This window comes from Poecilia formosa, unplaced genomic scaffold (genome assembly GCF_000485575.1).
Source record: "Poecilia formosa unplaced genomic scaffold, Poecilia_formosa-5.1.2 Scaffold42, whole genome shotgun sequence".
Lineage (NCBI taxonomy): Eukaryota > Metazoa > Chordata > Actinopteri > Cyprinodontiformes > Poeciliidae > Poecilia > Poecilia formosa.
Window position 1 is genome coordinate 249,751 of NW_006799981.1, and position 16,820 is coordinate 266,570.

A 16,820-nucleotide genomic window follows, 5' to 3' on the forward strand; every position below is an offset into this window, starting at 1 on the left:
GCGATCCTGCAGCCTCCCTGAAGTTTTTCTCCTGATCTAGAAACATCTATAGATCTGAAAGTTTAGATTTTTATTTTGTTACAATGACTTTCATCGTTGTAACAACAAATATAGCTACAAAGACATCTATATCGCTCTTCTTGGGTGCCGGTTTCAGTTAATAATTCAAAATTCTGCCTTTTATTTTTTATTTTATTTTATTTGTCACACGACTGGCAGAGTTTTTGAGTTTAACTCTCGCGATCCTGCAGCCTCCCTGAAGTTTTTCTCCTGATCTAGAAACATCTATAGATCTGAAAGTTTAGATTTTTATTTTGTTACAATGACTTTCATCGTTGTAACAACAAATATAGCTACAAAGACATCTATATCGCTCTTCTTGGTTGCTGGTGTCAGTTAATAATGCAAAATTCTGCATTTTATTCTGTATTTAATTATGTTTATTAAATTCTGTCTGTCATTTGGTTTCTCTTCCCTCTTGTACTTTTGTAGTTTTGGCCATTTTGTACCACAGAACACTTTGTGCTGACTGTTGTTTTGGTCACCACCCTCAGACTGCACAACACCCTGGGTGGTGAGCCCTGTTTCCCATCTGTTTAGTTTGGCTGGATCAGAGGAATGTTTCTTTGAAAATATTTTTTTAGTTATCACACACATCTCAGGGTCTTTTGTTCATGCTTTCAAAAGTATGTTAAATATCTATTTTTATTTCTTTTCCAACCATAATTAGGTATATCCTTGCAATATTTTGAATGCACTGTACTTTTTTGGCTTCAGAAACTCAAGTTGTCCTGCATCAAAGAGACAGAAGCAGTTTTTTTTTTCTGAGTGTGGTGTGCATTTATCAATAACTGTCCATGTATGGGAGACGTTTTAATAACAATCTGAGTCATCAAAGATTTCTATCAGCCTGCAGAGGCGACAAACTGTTTTCTGCAAATAATGAGGTGTTAAAAAGAGTTGAGGAGGCTCTGCATTGCATTTCCACAAACACCTTTTCTGTACGCACACACAGCTGCTGCAGACCAGATCCCTGTTTCTAATTCTGGCTCGCATTTTACTTTCCATTCAATTTCACAGACAGCACGAGAGGGAGGAAACTTTTTTAATACTCGTCTATTATGGGACACTCAGCGAGTCGCAATCAATCTCCAAGATGACCTGTCCGCATTATGTGTGCGTTTTTATATGTGTGTGCGTCTGCTAGATTGGATAAAGGAGTAAAATGAGGTTGTAGGAAGAAACATACAATGCTGACACCATAAGTTTGAAAATTGGACGTGGCGAAGTCCATGGCAGGGGGACAAAAGTGAACTTGCTGCTTGCTAATGAGACGGAAAAGTTGGAGCTCCTAATTTCTTAATGGCTGTGAGGTGATTTTCTCTGAAACCGCTCATTGTTATTTGATTCATGTCTGCCTGCTTTTTTGAATATCGATCCCGGAACTGGCGGAGTGACTCATACTCGGCCAAAGAGGCCTGAGTCACCACAGGGAAAGAGAGGGAGCTGGCTCCCGCTCCCAACCCGGTGCCGCTCTGCTTCACGAGCGGCCGGGACCGGAAGAGCCAGCGCCAACATTTGGCCCGAAAACAACTGCGACGCTCAAGGACTTCAGGACTCAGCTATTTTATCTGCCTTATTTTTAGACCCATTAACTGTCATGTCAAGTAAGGGGGATCTTTAATGTTTTGGAGGTGTTTTAAGCGTAAGTGCACACTTTAATGCAGGAGACAAGCTGTGGCGGAGGAGGGTCCAAAGCTATTTTGGGAGATTGGAGAGCAAATTAATTGTGAGCCTGTTAGAAAGTGTTGAGATGGAGTGGACACACAGTAACAATTATTGGCTCAAACTAGCAGTGTCTTCATTAAACTGGAAAATCTGCTTAAAATGTTTTACAATAAGTAAAACTGTATCCTGTGCTGCATAGAAAAGCTTTACTGCAAATTAATTTATCTCATAAACGACTGACAAAGTAAGAAGAAATGCAGTTATTGTGGATTTATTTTCAGCTGTAAATTAATCTGCATTTGGGTTTTCATTTTGAGGGACGTCCTTCCTTCTCCGGGGATGCCAGAGTGATCACCGCTGCTTTTTGTGATCTCTGTGTTCTTAAAATTAAAATATGAGCCTAAACAACATAGAGCCATGCCTCAGATCAACTGCTGATCATTTTTATTTATTGGCTGATCTTAAATTTTCTCAAAAAATCGATTGATTGCTGCTCTGGGAAACATTTATTCTGTGGTATCTTTGATGCGCTGTGTTAGCCAGACATTAGGAAAATGGGTGTGCTCCATTAAGCCCAACAAGGAGAGAACAAAAACAGATCTGCAAACGTCAGAATCTACTTTCCCAAGTCTATTAAACTAAAGCTGACTGCCAGAAGATCATTTTAACTCATTCACAGACAAATTGAGTTGATGTGACTCACTTTTCCTGTAATATTAATTTATTATGATGATCTCTAAAGATTAGGGTGATGTTTGGTTGTCCTTCCAACCTGTAGAAACATGCAGTAATGCTAGTTCTGGATTATAGAAGCTTAAATGATGTCTTATAAATGTGAAAAATGGCTGTTGGCTGTTGTATAAAATATGTTCTCATTGTGAGATCATTGTCTTTCCTCTGCCCGGAGCAGTGTCCTTGTGTGATCATCAAATCCAGTTCTTAAGACTTAAGTAAATTGGCAGCTAAGGAGAAAACGCTTGCTGGCATCTTTCTTGGATTAAATCAATGTGCAAAGGTTTTTTTTTTAAAACTCAGCGTTGGCTAATAAAGATTATCTACGTTCTTTGAATCTTTGAAATATTTTATGCATATCTTGTAAAGGATAAACAGCTGGTTATTTTGGTTTGTGTTAGGAAATCTGATAATCTGTCCCAACTGGACAATTGCTTCTGGTTGTTTGATTTATCGTTGCAATGTTTATTCTCCATCAAACTGAGATCACCAGCTGAAGTAAAAAGAAAACTTATGTGTCAAAGTCATAATTACTCTGGCTTTCCTTGAATTATTATTTTTTTTTGTATTTTCACAAATGTGAGAAATAGTGATTTACAAAATGTTCACACCTGAGGAACATTTTTATTTGTGTATGACCATATATGCACGTAGTTGACACGTCAATACAAATTAGATAATTTTCCCCCAATTTTTTTTTTAACAAATACAAATATCTAGTCTGGTGTGGAATTGCATTATATTTTCTTCCCAGTCTCAATTCTTTTGCATCCTGAAGTTTGTTCATAACTTCCTTGATTGAGGAATTTCATGTTCGGATAATTATTCCCTCTGGTTTTGGATGCTTTGCAGCTGGAAGGATTTTTGCTCTTAATTTTTCACTTTTGGACACTTTTGTTGTTATTCGTCACCATGGCAACAAGGTATTTTTTACAGTTTTTACAGCAGCATCTCAGAAGCACAAATAATACCTGAACTACGACCTTAAATCCCAGAGGAGTTAAGGAGGCTCCATGGACACAGAGCAGGGAGAGAAGGAGGAAGATCAAACCATCTCTTACATCGATCATAACGGGCAAGGATCATGTTAGGAATAGGACAGTTTGAGTTTCTTTGCAAAATAAAAACATAACACAAAAAAACAAAACAAAAAAGAAACGGTACGTTACTGTGGCAAAATAAAGAGCTGTAATGAAAAGTTAATGTAAATTCCACTTATTATAAATCAAAGGTGAAGCTCGGTAAATGAGGTTTTAGCCTTGATTTAAATGAATTCAGCAGTTTTGCAGTTTTCTGGAAGTTTGTTTCAGATTTGAGCTTAAAAACTGAAAGCTGTTTTTCCATAGTTGGTTCAGAGTAGACGGTCCAACAGTTCAGATCTTTTTCTTTGTAATACTTAAGACTGAAAGAGAAAGTCTGAAGTAATAACATGACAACGGTGAAAGCCCCGTGTGTCGTCTTGGCCTGTCCTTGCCACTAAGGTCTCGATTCTGTCCAGCTTTGAGTTACAGCTAGTCGCAGTTTCTGTCACGGCGCTATAAATGTCCTGCAGAAGCTCTTCCCCTCTGCTCTCCCATTCTTCTTCACAGCATCTCCATCCATCTTCTCCAGTATTTTTTCCCCTCAAACTCACTTAATATCCTGAACCCAATATATCTCTTTCCTTTCTGCCACAAACTCTATCATCCAATAACCATTAAAAACACACTAGTGAGTCACAGCGAGAAACAGTGGGTAAATGGTCTTTTTTTCTCTCTTGGTAACGTACTTGTTTAGAGTGAGTCAGCGCTGTGCATGCTGCTGTGCCATTGTAAATAGTGACAGGACAAGGCATTTTGTATTAATACACACTTCAGGTGGTCCCTCATAGATGCAACTGTTTTTATTTCTTTCTGAAAACATCTCTATGCAACAGGTTCAGTATTTGTTGAGCATTTTTATTTGAAAGGAAAATAACCTTAAGCTTAAAAGGAAAATGATCGAAGCATCAAATTCACACTCTACCCTTACTTTTCCACTCCTGGTAAAGTTGTTTAATTTTTTATTGCTGAAGCATAATCACATGCAAAACTTTAATTTGAGAACATTTGCTTACAACCGGCATTAAGAAATAGTTTTAACAAAATCACCACTGACACACTGATTTCTATAGTATAATCATTTTATTTCCAATTGTTTGCCTTTTCTTATTTTATTTTTTTAGATTTATCAGTGTTTAATTAGTAATTCTTGAGACTGTAAATATAAAGTAACATCAGTGAGGATGTCTTTTTGTTTGGTGTATGTAAACTTCTGGTTTCAGTTGTATATTAAGTAGTGCTAGGGTTGCAAAATGTAAACCAATTCCTGCAACCTAAAAAACCCCCAAACATTTAGTTTCTTCTTTGTTTAAGATGTTTAATGACTTTCTCCAAAAAGCCAAAAGAAATCCAGCATTACTGTTGTCAGACATATTTAGCAATTCAAAAATGTAAATATGCCAACTAGAATACAACACTCAAATATGGAATATAATTTCTATGCAGAAGTTAAAGTTTATCCTCTGATTGTAACACATGCCACTTTGCATCATCACGGACCAAACTTTCCCAGCTTCTTTACACTTTCAATGTTGTTGAACCATGAAGGTTTTGTTTGAAATGTATATAAAGCATTACACACACAACAGCTTTTCCAAGCAAGTGAAAGGATCAAAGATTTTGTTGAGAAAAATGATGAGGTTTGTTTCTGTGCTTGTGCAAGAAACTGAGGAATTATGTTCACTTTGCTGTAACCTTGTGGCTTCATTTGAATATAATATTTCTGAATTTCTTTAATGAGTTCTGTTTTTTTCTCTGTGCATTTTTCTTTCTGATGTTGGCCTTCATGTGTTTCCCCGTCCTTCCCTTCTATTCCCTGCATCCTAATTAAAATCTGCCCCCACCCTCAAACCATACGTTTCTAGAAGCTGCTTCTTGCAGCAGAAGATTTGATGGCTTGTTGTGGTTGACTAATTTGTAGAAGACGTACTTCCTGCTTCTGCCAGTTTAAACAGCAAACATCGGAAAGAGCCTTTATGCAACTAAACATTGTTAACTGGAACTTGGCGCAGTGTTAGGATATCTTCTCTGTTTTGTTTTGTTGACTTTCAAAGTAATATTCTGTTTTGCTAAAGAGATCATTTGCTGCAGACAGCTGGTAAAAGAGACAGGGTAGACTCTAATAGGTAGCATTAGCCTACAGATGAGTCCTCAGCTAAGCCATGTGGTAAGGTAAGGTCATTTCATTTATAAAACACATTTTCAGCAACAAGGCAATTCAAAGTACTTTATATGAATTCAAAAGGAAATACAGACAAAATAACAAACGAAAGGAAAGAGCAAAAGAAAGAGAATCTAATAGTGTTGATCATCCATTCCTGTTCTGAGTTGGTTGGGTAATTTTTCTGGATTCTAAATTTGTTCTAATCTCTGTTCTGGGTTGCTAAAGTACAAGCGAGTAGGTATCGTCTGGACTTTCGAAGTATGTTCTAATTTTGTAAAAGTAATAAGTACTCCACAATTTCTAAGTAGTAATAAAAACTAAATGTTCCTGGATTCTAAGTTTGTCCTAATTTCTTTTCTGGGCAGCAAAAATAGAAGTCTCTCTGCATAACAATATAAAAAAGTGATCTAAAAAGTAAAGTTAAGTAGTCTCTGGGCTGATTATGTTCTAATGAAAGCCTGAGGTGACCAGGCTATCCCTCCTTCAACTTTGGTATTCCAAATCATTTTTGTTTTGTTTTATTATTTAGTGTGCGTCACACCAGATTTAGCTTAAATCTACTTCCAGCTAGCTATTTAGCTAGCTAGCTAGTTCTCACTCCAACCTGCCATCATTTATAAATGAAACATTAAGATACTTGAAGTTCCCTCCTTAAAGCAGAGATTCTCCCTCGTTTTTGGTGCAAACGTGCTTCGATTTGCATTTTTCAGTCACACTTTTTATTGGTAAATGTGAAATTTTTTATGGCTATGCTCAGTAGGGGTTTTACTGTAACAGCAAAGATGGAGCAAATTGTTGGAAATAATAAAAGTACTCAATGAACCCAAGCAGAAAATGACATTGAGGAAGGGCCTCACTGCCTCTACTTTACTTACATCTAGCCGCAGTGGATTTATTAGGCCTAATACTAGAAAAAGCCATTTTGGATTAAAGCCATGGCATCAGCATAACGCCTCTGAGACAACAAAGTAGGTACGAGGCTTCACAGCGACAAACCAACGGACCAGATTCAGCTCTGGTCAAAGCTTGTTCATGAGGAGGAGAAGCCATGTAATATTTGTCAGTTAAAAAAAAACGTATATTCAATCACACAGGTTCCAAATATCAGGCCTGCAGTTTATTGAGGGTTAACTGTATTAGCAGCAGAGCAGAGCCGGTAGTTGGGGAATACTCAGCGAGAGTCATGGATCAGGAAGTGATTCCTGCTGTGCTGCAGCAGCAGGTCACCTCTTTGTGACCTTATCTCTCCCAGGAAGCGTGCATCCCTGTGTGGGTTTTACAGGTTTGCATTTTGTTTTTTTTTGTGTGTGTGTGTATATTAGTTATATAAGAGTGTGACAAATGTTTGCATGTGTGTCCAAGTAAGGTGTTAACTCTTCTGCGGGTAGCTTGTATTTTACCCATTGGGTTCTTGGCGTCTCTGAAAGCTGCGTTTAGAGGAAGGGTTTGGCCTCTTACGACTACAGCAGCGATGCTGAAAAGTGGAGCAAACAGCTGGATGTTGGATTTCTAACCTCTGCTGGGATTTGTAGTTTTGATTGGTTGAGCTGATGGGCGAGGAGTCGGCACCGCAGAGCCCTAGCCTGTAAGTACCCACCAACAATGACGACTGTGAGATTCAGACAAAGTGGAGCTTTTATAACCGTCCTCATTCAGATGAGTGGGGTCTTGATGTGTTCAAACATTGAATTATATTAGTTCTCTATTTTCCAGATTATGCAATCATAAGCAAGTCTTCATCTTGAGCTAACATTACTTAAATATGGTGTGGAATGACTCAGATCTGGTTGTTTGCCTTATTTATCTACTAAAGTGATTTTAAAGATCACTGAGACACAATAAAGATTAGTGAAACAGACTTTGCATGACATGTCAGAAAGCTTGGCTTGAGCTCTGATTCTTGGTCACTTCAGTCTCTTTTGGTCACTTCAGTATTTTTGTTATTAATTTGAAGAGTTGCTGCTATGCTCATCTTCCTTTCCTTTTCTCTTTTTCCTCCCATCTGTATTCACTCTCTCCTATCTCCACGGCGTGAAATCCAATTAATCAGCTTACTGTAACGCCACATAAAACCAATACCCCTCCTCCTCCCTTTGAAATATCGATTTGAGGAGTTTCTTGTGCTGGCAATGCGGCCTGTAACAATTTCATACACAGAACTGATTGCATGGAACAGTGATATGAACAGACTATTGGCAAAAATGGTCTTATTCACTCTTCCAGTTATTTGTTGTTGTTGTTTATTCAAATATATTAGCATTTATATTTTATTAAGTTACTCACAGCAGCTCTCAAAAGTGTACACACCCGTTTAAAAATGGAAGGTGTTTGTGAGACCATAATAAATCATTCCAGAACTGACTTTTCAGAAAAAATGGACTTATTTCCTGGGCAATTCAACTGAAAAACAAAGTGTACTAAAGGAAATAAAATAAAATAATATTAATAATAATACCACCTTTTGATTTAACCATGCAGGAGAGTGTGTTTTAGTCTGATGAAGACAAGCTTGAGCCCCGTTTCATCCACATGAATCCACACAAATTCCCCGCTCAGTATTGTTTTAAACATGCCAAACCAATAGGGGGCAGTGTAGCGCAAAGTTAAAACCTGTCAGCCAATCAGATTGTTTAAAAACAAGAACGTTAATATTAATAAATGGCGACAGGAAGTTAACTCTTAAGTAGCGTGTTAGTATATTAAGTTCGTAAGGCACAATACAATCTCGACGTGGGGTCATGTCTAAGCAAGAATACGGATAGATTGGTACGCTCCGGACCCTAAATCTTTGTTTTCCCATACACACACTCAAACACAGTTAGGATTTGTTAGAAATAATTGTTTTTGTGATCATAAGGGGAATTTTTGTGCGGATTGAAGACCAAAACACCGAAAAGGGCATTTGTTTTCCCAGATATCCGGCTATTTGTGGACTGGCCATTAGAAAATGCAAGGAAGAATGAAAAACAGATTATCATTTACCTTTAAATCGACCCATACGTTAAACACAGCACCATTACTTTATCGAGTGTTTCTGTTTCAGATATAAGTCCTGCAGTCACTTCTAACAATCTTCACGCTTCTATCTTTTTTTTTCTTCTTCCCAGAGGTATCCAGCAGCAGCTCACCAGCTACCGGGACACCGTGATCCGGCAGGCCACGGCGGCGGCGGGCTCAGCCGTTCATCGGGACGACGCGCCAACCTGCGGCATCTGCCACAAGACCAAGTTTGCGGATGGTTGCGGGAACCTGTGTTCGTACTGCCAGACCAAGTTCTGCGCTCGCTGTGGGGGAAGAGTGTCTCTGCGGTCCAACACGGTGAGAGGAGGATTTGCTTGTGCTGCTTTTAATGAGATCTGAAACTGGCCACCATGAAAGCTGACTGAAATTTTCGTTTTTCTTGGGAAAGATTGCATGCTTTTCTGTTTCATTGGGATCGCAATTATTTTAACAAAACCTATTATGATTTAAGTGGAAGTTAGATTTAGTGGCATCTGGTGGTGAAGCTGCAGATTACAAGCCCCCATAATAATTAACACTGATGAGGGTCTTGTTAATTTATAAAGATATTATGGACCTCCATAATATGAAGAGCTCATTCTGATACATGGAAACAGAAACATTTCACAAATACCTTTAGAAAGTACACCCTTCTTTACGGCTTACAGTTACTTACAAGGTCCTGGATTACAGGGTGTTCTTATATGTTCACACACTGCTTTTTCATTTTGACTATTTTTTTATTTTATAAAACATGACAGTGAGGGCTGTACAGCTGGTAACACCGTAGCCATGACTCAAGAAGGTCCTGTGTTTGAATTACCCAGTACACAGAGCCGGCCCAAGGCATATGCGGGTTAAGTGGCTGCTAAGTGGCTAAAAACAAAATGCTAGCAAAACGATTTCTATATTTTTATATTTGTTACACAAATTAAAAGGTTAATCTCCTCCTGCTGTTGGCTGCTGCCACTGTTAGCATAAGATATCAAACTTGTTAACTTGTTACTGTAAACTTTGTGTGTATCAACTGATGCTATTTTCAAGTAATTAAAATAATAAGTACCGCTCTGCAGTTCAAAATCCAAATATTTTTTCTTTAGATTGCTACTCTTGCAAGGTTAAAATCAACAGCTATAATAACACTGCTATGGTGTAAGCTAATTACAAATGATGCTCATGTTAATAGGCATCTTACATACATAGAGTAGTTTAAGAATGACAAAAAATCCAGTATTGACTGTATTGACCCCAAGTGAAAATCTGTGTTGGGCCCCAGAAAGGCTTTGGCCGGCCCTGGCAGTACATGTATTAGAAACTTAAGATACACACTTATAGTTTTTTTTTATCAGTTGTAAATTGAAGAACAAAAACATTCTGCCTTGGGATATACATATAGAACAAAGTACACAGCGAAAAGGTGAGCAGGTTCATATTTGTCATTGTTTTGTTTTTGGGGCATTGTAAAGACACGCAGCTGTTCACAAAATCAAAATACTGTACATTGGCTCGAGCCTCAGGTGTTGGAGCTCAGGTGGAGGTGATGAGCCGTGGTGGTATGTGTGTCACCGTGGTTAAAATCTACCACATTCAAGAACTGTGTGTGTTTCTGCATGCCTCCACCCATGTGCGAGCTGTGCATGAATCAGTGTGACCCGAGCAAGGCCTGGTAAAGGTTAATTGGGCATTAGGCTGAGCTTTGAGCTGAGGGGGTGGTCTACCACTCTGTCTTGGTCTCCCAGGGGTCCGGAGGTGCCCTATAAGCAACACAGTGGGGTGCGTGTATGTTTGCGTGTGTGTGTGAACAGGAGGCGAGTCTTCTTTTTAAAGAAGTGACGGTCTGTGTCTGGCCCCCTTCCCCACATTACCGGTGTGGCATTTAATGACCTCACACAGGCACAAACACACACATCTAAAAGTACATCCTAATTAGTCGTCGGGAGTGTTTAGCTGCAGGGTTCGGTCAGGGGGAGGAAGCTGCTGCAACAACTGGGAGAGTAAATTTAGCAAATCAACACGCCTACAAGGAAGATAAAACCGTAGACAAGGCAAACTAAGCCTCATCATTCTGAATACAGTCACTAAAAAAAAATTGACTAATTGATCGTCATCATTGTTACCACCTCTACTAAAGCAGAGCATTTGGTGGTTTATAGCAAGCGTCTGTATGTTAGCACAACGCCAATTAGTGAAGGTATCAGCAGTGCTACCTATCAATCTGTGAGGGGTCATGAGGTCATTTACAAACTCCTTGAAGTCCCTCACTCTGAATAAGTAAACAGACTCGGATCTCATGGGTAGGTACAATTGGAAGTAATCTATTCCTGTACGCAAGTTATTGTCAGTTGGGCACTCTTCAAATCCGGTTTTTGTGAAAGAATGGAAAAAAAACCCTTCAGCAGGTGGGTGATGGCAGCATTATGCTGTGGGGATGCTTCTCATTAGCAGGGACAGGGAAGTTGTTCTTAGGAAGATGGATACACCCACACATAATAAATATAAAAAATATAGAAGCTTGTGGCTGTATCATGACAAAATATGTATGAATGGTTTCACAAGCCACCATATTACGCAGTTAATTCCTGGCAGGGGAAGCAAGATTTCTCCATGTTTTTATTTCATTCTTACTTACATTTCTTATTCTCTTTCTTTTCTTTCTGCATGCCTGACTGACCGGGCTTCAGGAGGACAAAGTGGTGAGTGCTGTTTTCTCTTTACCTCATGGCTTTTTGACCTGGAACATATTCACTTGTATATTGAAACCCCTTTCCTTTCTTATGTTCATTGACCTCACTACAAGCAATATACTGCAAATGTATCCTTCCAGAAATATTTGATGGGAATACTTGTTTTGTTGCAAAGTATGCTGGTTCCATGATAGGAGCTCAGAAGAGATTTGCTAAACTGCTATTGCTGTTTGCTAAACTTCAGGTTTGTTATTAGAGAGACTTTCTACGAGAATGTGTCTGCATTAAGGATAAAACCTGAATGGAGAGAAGGCGGCTCTGTGTTTCAGACTCGATGACCGTCATCGTTCTCTCCTTTCTTAACCAAGATGCTCCATTTCCAGTTCAGCTTTTAAAAGCTGAATCCTTTAGCCTCAGAGCGCCACTACAAAGCTTCCTCAGCCTTGACCGTAGCGGCTGCAGAGAGCTCCACGCTCCTGGCTGCAGTCCGTTTGTGTGGACTCTGCTGTTCCAGAGGATTAGGCCGACAGCGCCGTCATCCTCGCTGCAGGGCAGGAGGTCCAGGTGGTTCGGGCAGAATGAGGTCTCCTACACAGTCAGTGCTGCTTCATTGATCTGAGACATTGACTCCGATCCGGTGGTTTGCTGTTGCCTCTAATCAATTAACTTCCCTCTTGAGACAGTTTATTTTTTGCAACGAAATCTGACCTTTTGACATTTTAATCATGTTCCTCGCTAATTTCCCTGTGTGAATGCAAGAGGCTAAATGTCACTCATCATTGGCAAACTATTTGTTTTAATGATAACCTGATCCCACAAATCTGAGTAGGTTGAGCTACAGAAATGTCTTTACTGTGCTGGAGAGAGGAAACCCTCTTTCAGTTCTTGGTTTTTAGGTATCAGGACATTTTAAGTTTAATCCAGTGTTTAAAAGGCTCTACAAGGTTGGACTTGCAGTCGATCAAGAACTGTTCTGTATATGAAATGATTCTTTGGGTCAAATGTAGAATCATTTAGCAGGCAGCTGGAGATTGAGCCAAACTGCAGAAAAATCTACAAGAAAACGGCTAAAATCTAAGGTAACAGGCAGCTCTTCTAATTTAATTTTAATTTTACAAACAATTTTATTAGTTGGTGTACTTATTTGTTTATGGGTATCTTTTCCATTTTGTCTCAATGTGAATCTACACCCTTGAGGAAAATACTTGCATAATTGACCTCAACCTGATGGAAAAAGAAATCCCCAGATGTGAAAGGTGTATATTTTTCTCACAGCTGCAGCCTGGTTAAACACGACTATAAGAAAATGACACATTAGGATTATTTGGATACTGTAGTATGATATGGAGCAGTCTACCCAGCAGACATGCTTTTAACACCTTCCTCTACTTCTATGCTTGTGTCAGGTTGAGAACCTTCCTTGGCCTTGGCTGCCTGCCCTAAAATGAGCTGCCAAATGGGCACTTTGATGATTCCTGGCCAGGCTTGAACAACAGTGCTGTCCAGGATTGCTTTGTTGTGCTGTACATAGCAGTCCCACTCCCTTGCTGAAGCTTGGTACAACAATCACTGGCTCCAAAAGTGAATAGCTTTGGCAGAACGGGGGGCCTTATGTAGCTCTGGCCGCGTAGCAAGACAGCAAAACAGGTTGATTTACTGTTTGACATGGCTTCATTAAATTACTGCAGGAATGATTAATCTTCCCTTGCAGCACTGCTGAAAAGTTGCTCTGGATGCTTTTTTCACTGCAAACAAACTGAACTCTCAATGGTAATGAAAAATGTTGAGAAACTGAATGAATCTATGCTAAAAGCAAAGAACAGACTCTCACTCAACAGTTCTTTAATTTGAGATAGTATTGACATTAATAAATTCAATTTACTGAATGAAATAATTAATTATAAAACGTACTGATGTAAAGAAGCATGGTTGCTAAAACATCTAGTCTCTGAATCACATAGGTTCTCTGCAGTATGAACTGAATTCAACCTGAACTTAAACTTTTCTGTGAAGCAGAAAGTACCGCTACTAAAAAGTGCCGATTTGACACATTTGACATGAACGTGATGCGAAGGGGTCAAATCTGATGTCAGCAATCCATTAAATCTTTGAAAAATAAGTGGAATTGTATTTTATAAAACTACTAGGTGGAGAGTTTAAGCATTAATATCAAGTAAGGGATACATTTTCTCAAACATTTGACAGCAGAATAAAATGTCTATTCCTACACTGATATTTTTCAGCAATAAGTTTTCCGTTATCCACTTCTGCTCCGTCTGTAAACGCCTACTTCACAGTATCCCCAGATGTTTAACCCATTCATTTACCACATAGATCTTCTTAACTGGACACCATGCCAATGTAGTGGTTATGTATCCCAACCTTTGCCCCCTGGGGGTCGTTTACGGGGTCAGAGACTCAGTCTGTCATGCTTTCTTCAGCGGGCTCAGAGGAGTTCAGGGCAGGGTTTGACAACATTTGATTTGCTGGCATCTGTGGCAAAACTTAGTCTTGAACCATGAGACAAATGAGCAATGAATCCCCAAACATGCTTCTATAGCCTTTATGCTTGTGTAAATGTGTGACTATTGATCAAGGTCCAGAGGGATTAATGGCTTTGTGCCGTTTTGTGTCAGGGCTTTGCACAGCAGAAAGGCTGGGCGATGTGTCATCTGCCGTTAATGCCACACCACTTCATGATTACTATTGATTGGCAGTCTTGCGAGCTGTATCTGTCTTCACGTCCGTCTCTCATTGACTAGTCTTAAGGGGGTCATCTCTCTCTCTCTCTCTCAGTTGTTGCTGTACAGACCATTTTGAGAGCAACGCACACACAGAAAAGCCCCAGTTTGTGTCTATATGCACAGGAAACAACAGACTGTGGTGCACAGATGGGAGATGTCCACAGTTTTGTTGTCAAATTTACTTTTTTTTCACTTTAGTCTTATGTACAGCATGCAATTACAATGTCAGAATAGTAACTATTACAGTTTTTGCTGTTTTTGTTGGATTTGAGTTTAGTTTTTTCAAGTTCTGATTTCCTGTGATTTTTTAAATTAATTTAGGATTTTGCTGTTTTTTTGAGCTCACTTTTGGTTATTTACGTATTGTTTCTATAATGTCCTCTCTTAGTTTTTCACATTTGGTTAAAGAGGCTCACCTGATCTTTATCACAGTAATCACCCTCCTCTGTGTTTATACGCCTGGTTTGTGTTGAGACTTTGTCAGATCTTTGTCCATCCTCGTGTCACAAAAGTTTGTTTTCCAAGTTTTTTATTACAAATTCCACTGCAGCTTAAGTATAATCCTGTCTCCGACGACCATAAGAAAGAGTTGGACTGTCGATATCCAAATAAACTGAGAGCTCAACTTTTGCCTCAGTTATTTCTGTACTTGGACTACACCCTTATTACTGCGGACAATGTTTCCTTTGCTCATTGAAACCAAAACTCTTCAATAAGTGAACAAAGAGAGCTTTTCCATAAATGTCATTCTGGTTAACAGCTGGTGACATGTTCTATTTATAAAAAAAAAAAAAATCTGCAAATACAATTATCACTGTCTATAAATAGGTGTTTTCTTGAGAATGATAAATAGCATTAAAATAAAGGCTGATGAGTTACTTCTGTGTCTGTAAAGAGTCTGTGATATGAAACATTACCACAGAGTTAAGTGGTCCAGTTGCTCACTTCAGCTGTAAATATGACTTCTGAGGTTCGTATGAAAGCTTTGACATGCAGGCCAATGTGTGCCGCTCTTTGTAAGATCAGTATGTCTTGGGTTACTGTACAAAAACAGTCCGCTCGGCTGGGTCCCCTGAGACGCTTCATTTGTGTGTGAGCTCTCTGTAGTTGAGCCTGTGTTGTTGAGTGTATATATTGTGTGTGTGTGTGCGTGCGTGTGTGTGTGTGCTCTGCTTTGAGCGCCGAGCTGCGCTGATATAGTACCTCATTAGCTGCTGTGGGCACTAATCTCCTTTGTGGTAGTTTTTCATCCTTAGTGCAAGATTTATAGATGTTCTCAGTTGCACTTTTCTGCATATCGCTGCTGCCATGCATCACACTCCCATTGGCGGATGCTGCTGTCTGATCCCGCCCCTTTTGAAGTCCCCTTTCATCCTTTGAAACAAGCATTGAATGGTCTCATCTGATAAGCATCAATGCTACAAAACCTTTGTGTCGTAATAGCAATGATAGTGGCTCACGGTGCAACTACACAATATCTGATTATTGTGCTTTAAAAGACTGATTTATCCATATTTTAGCACGCTAATGTAGACTATAGTGAACAGGGGAATTACCATTAGAATGATAAGTGAGAATTAAGGGTTTTGTTTTATTTCAATAAATTGAACATAAACTTTGTTTTGATTTTAACCACAAGAGAATCTAAATAAATTTGTGACTCATGTTAGTTAAAAAATAACGGACCTACTTGGAATGTCAAGCCTTGTCCCTAAATGGGTAAAAACTATGAAAACTTTTTTCCTCATCTACACTGCAGAGATTCTACAACTACTTTCTCATTAATTCAGTTAATTATTATCTATAGAAAATTCTCGGACAATCATTTGATTAGACAGACAGTGGCGTCAAGACTAAAGTCACACACCGAGACCTGATGGAACATTGTACATTCCACAATACTGATCCCAATACACATGTACTATTTATGATGGAAATGCATCAGAAGTGACACATATTTCAAAAATGTGAGGGTTTGCTCTTCCAAAACATTTCCTGATTGTCTTGAATTTTCAAAACAATCTCAGTGGCAGCAGATATTTTTAAGACATGTTTTTCTAAAGGTGCTTGTCTGATATGAAGGCCTTATTCATTTCATCAAAAGAGAATTAACTAAATCCTAAGTTCTGTGGCTATAAAGTCACAAATGATCTACTTTTCCTAGAAACAAGACAACCAAACAGACTTCATAAAACGACTCGTGGATTATTAATTTGTATCTCAGAAGCGGTGGGACACAAGTGCACAGTCATGCTCCTCGACTGATACGTTTACGCAGATGGACATGCACAAACGCATGCGGAAGCAGCGGGAAGCAAACACACACTCACACACTCAGGGGTTCGGTGTCCTAGTTTCCATCTGTGGAGAAGCCATTCTCTCTTGCTCACTGTCCTCTCCTTCACTCATAAACTCATCATGCGGTTTGGGGGGAGAGGGCGCGGGTTTTGTCCCGCTGTGGTCATGTGATGCATTGCTCCTGCTGTTGGAGATGTTGTACGTTTGGAAAAAAAGCAGTCATTTGATTTATGGATGGATGTATCATTGCCCATATGCTTATATTTTTTGACAGCATACTTGTTTTTTTGTTTATGTGAAGAAGGAGCTTATATGTTTAAGCAAATGGGTGTGTGTGTGTGTGTGTGTGTGTGTGTGTGTGTGTGTGTGTGTGTGTGTGTGTGTGTGTGTG

General features: G+C 39.1%; 1 protein-coding gene across 20 annotated transcripts in view; it reads left to right on the forward strand.

Annotated features, from left to right (window-relative positions):
- rims1a (regulating synaptic membrane exocytosis 1a) overlaps positions 1-16,820 on the forward strand; it is a 73,651-nt gene that overhangs the window by 18,632 nt on the left and 38,199 nt on the right. For all 20 annotated transcript variants that reach the window (XM_016671118.1, XM_016671124.1, XM_016671125.1 and 17 more), the window contains exons 3-4: positions 8,811-9,021; positions 11,385-11,396. In XM_016671118.1, coding sequence (XP_016526604.1) covers positions 8,811-9,021; positions 11,385-11,396 — 223 coding nt within the window. The remainder of the gene's footprint in view (positions 1-8,810; positions 9,022-11,384; positions 11,397-16,820) is intronic.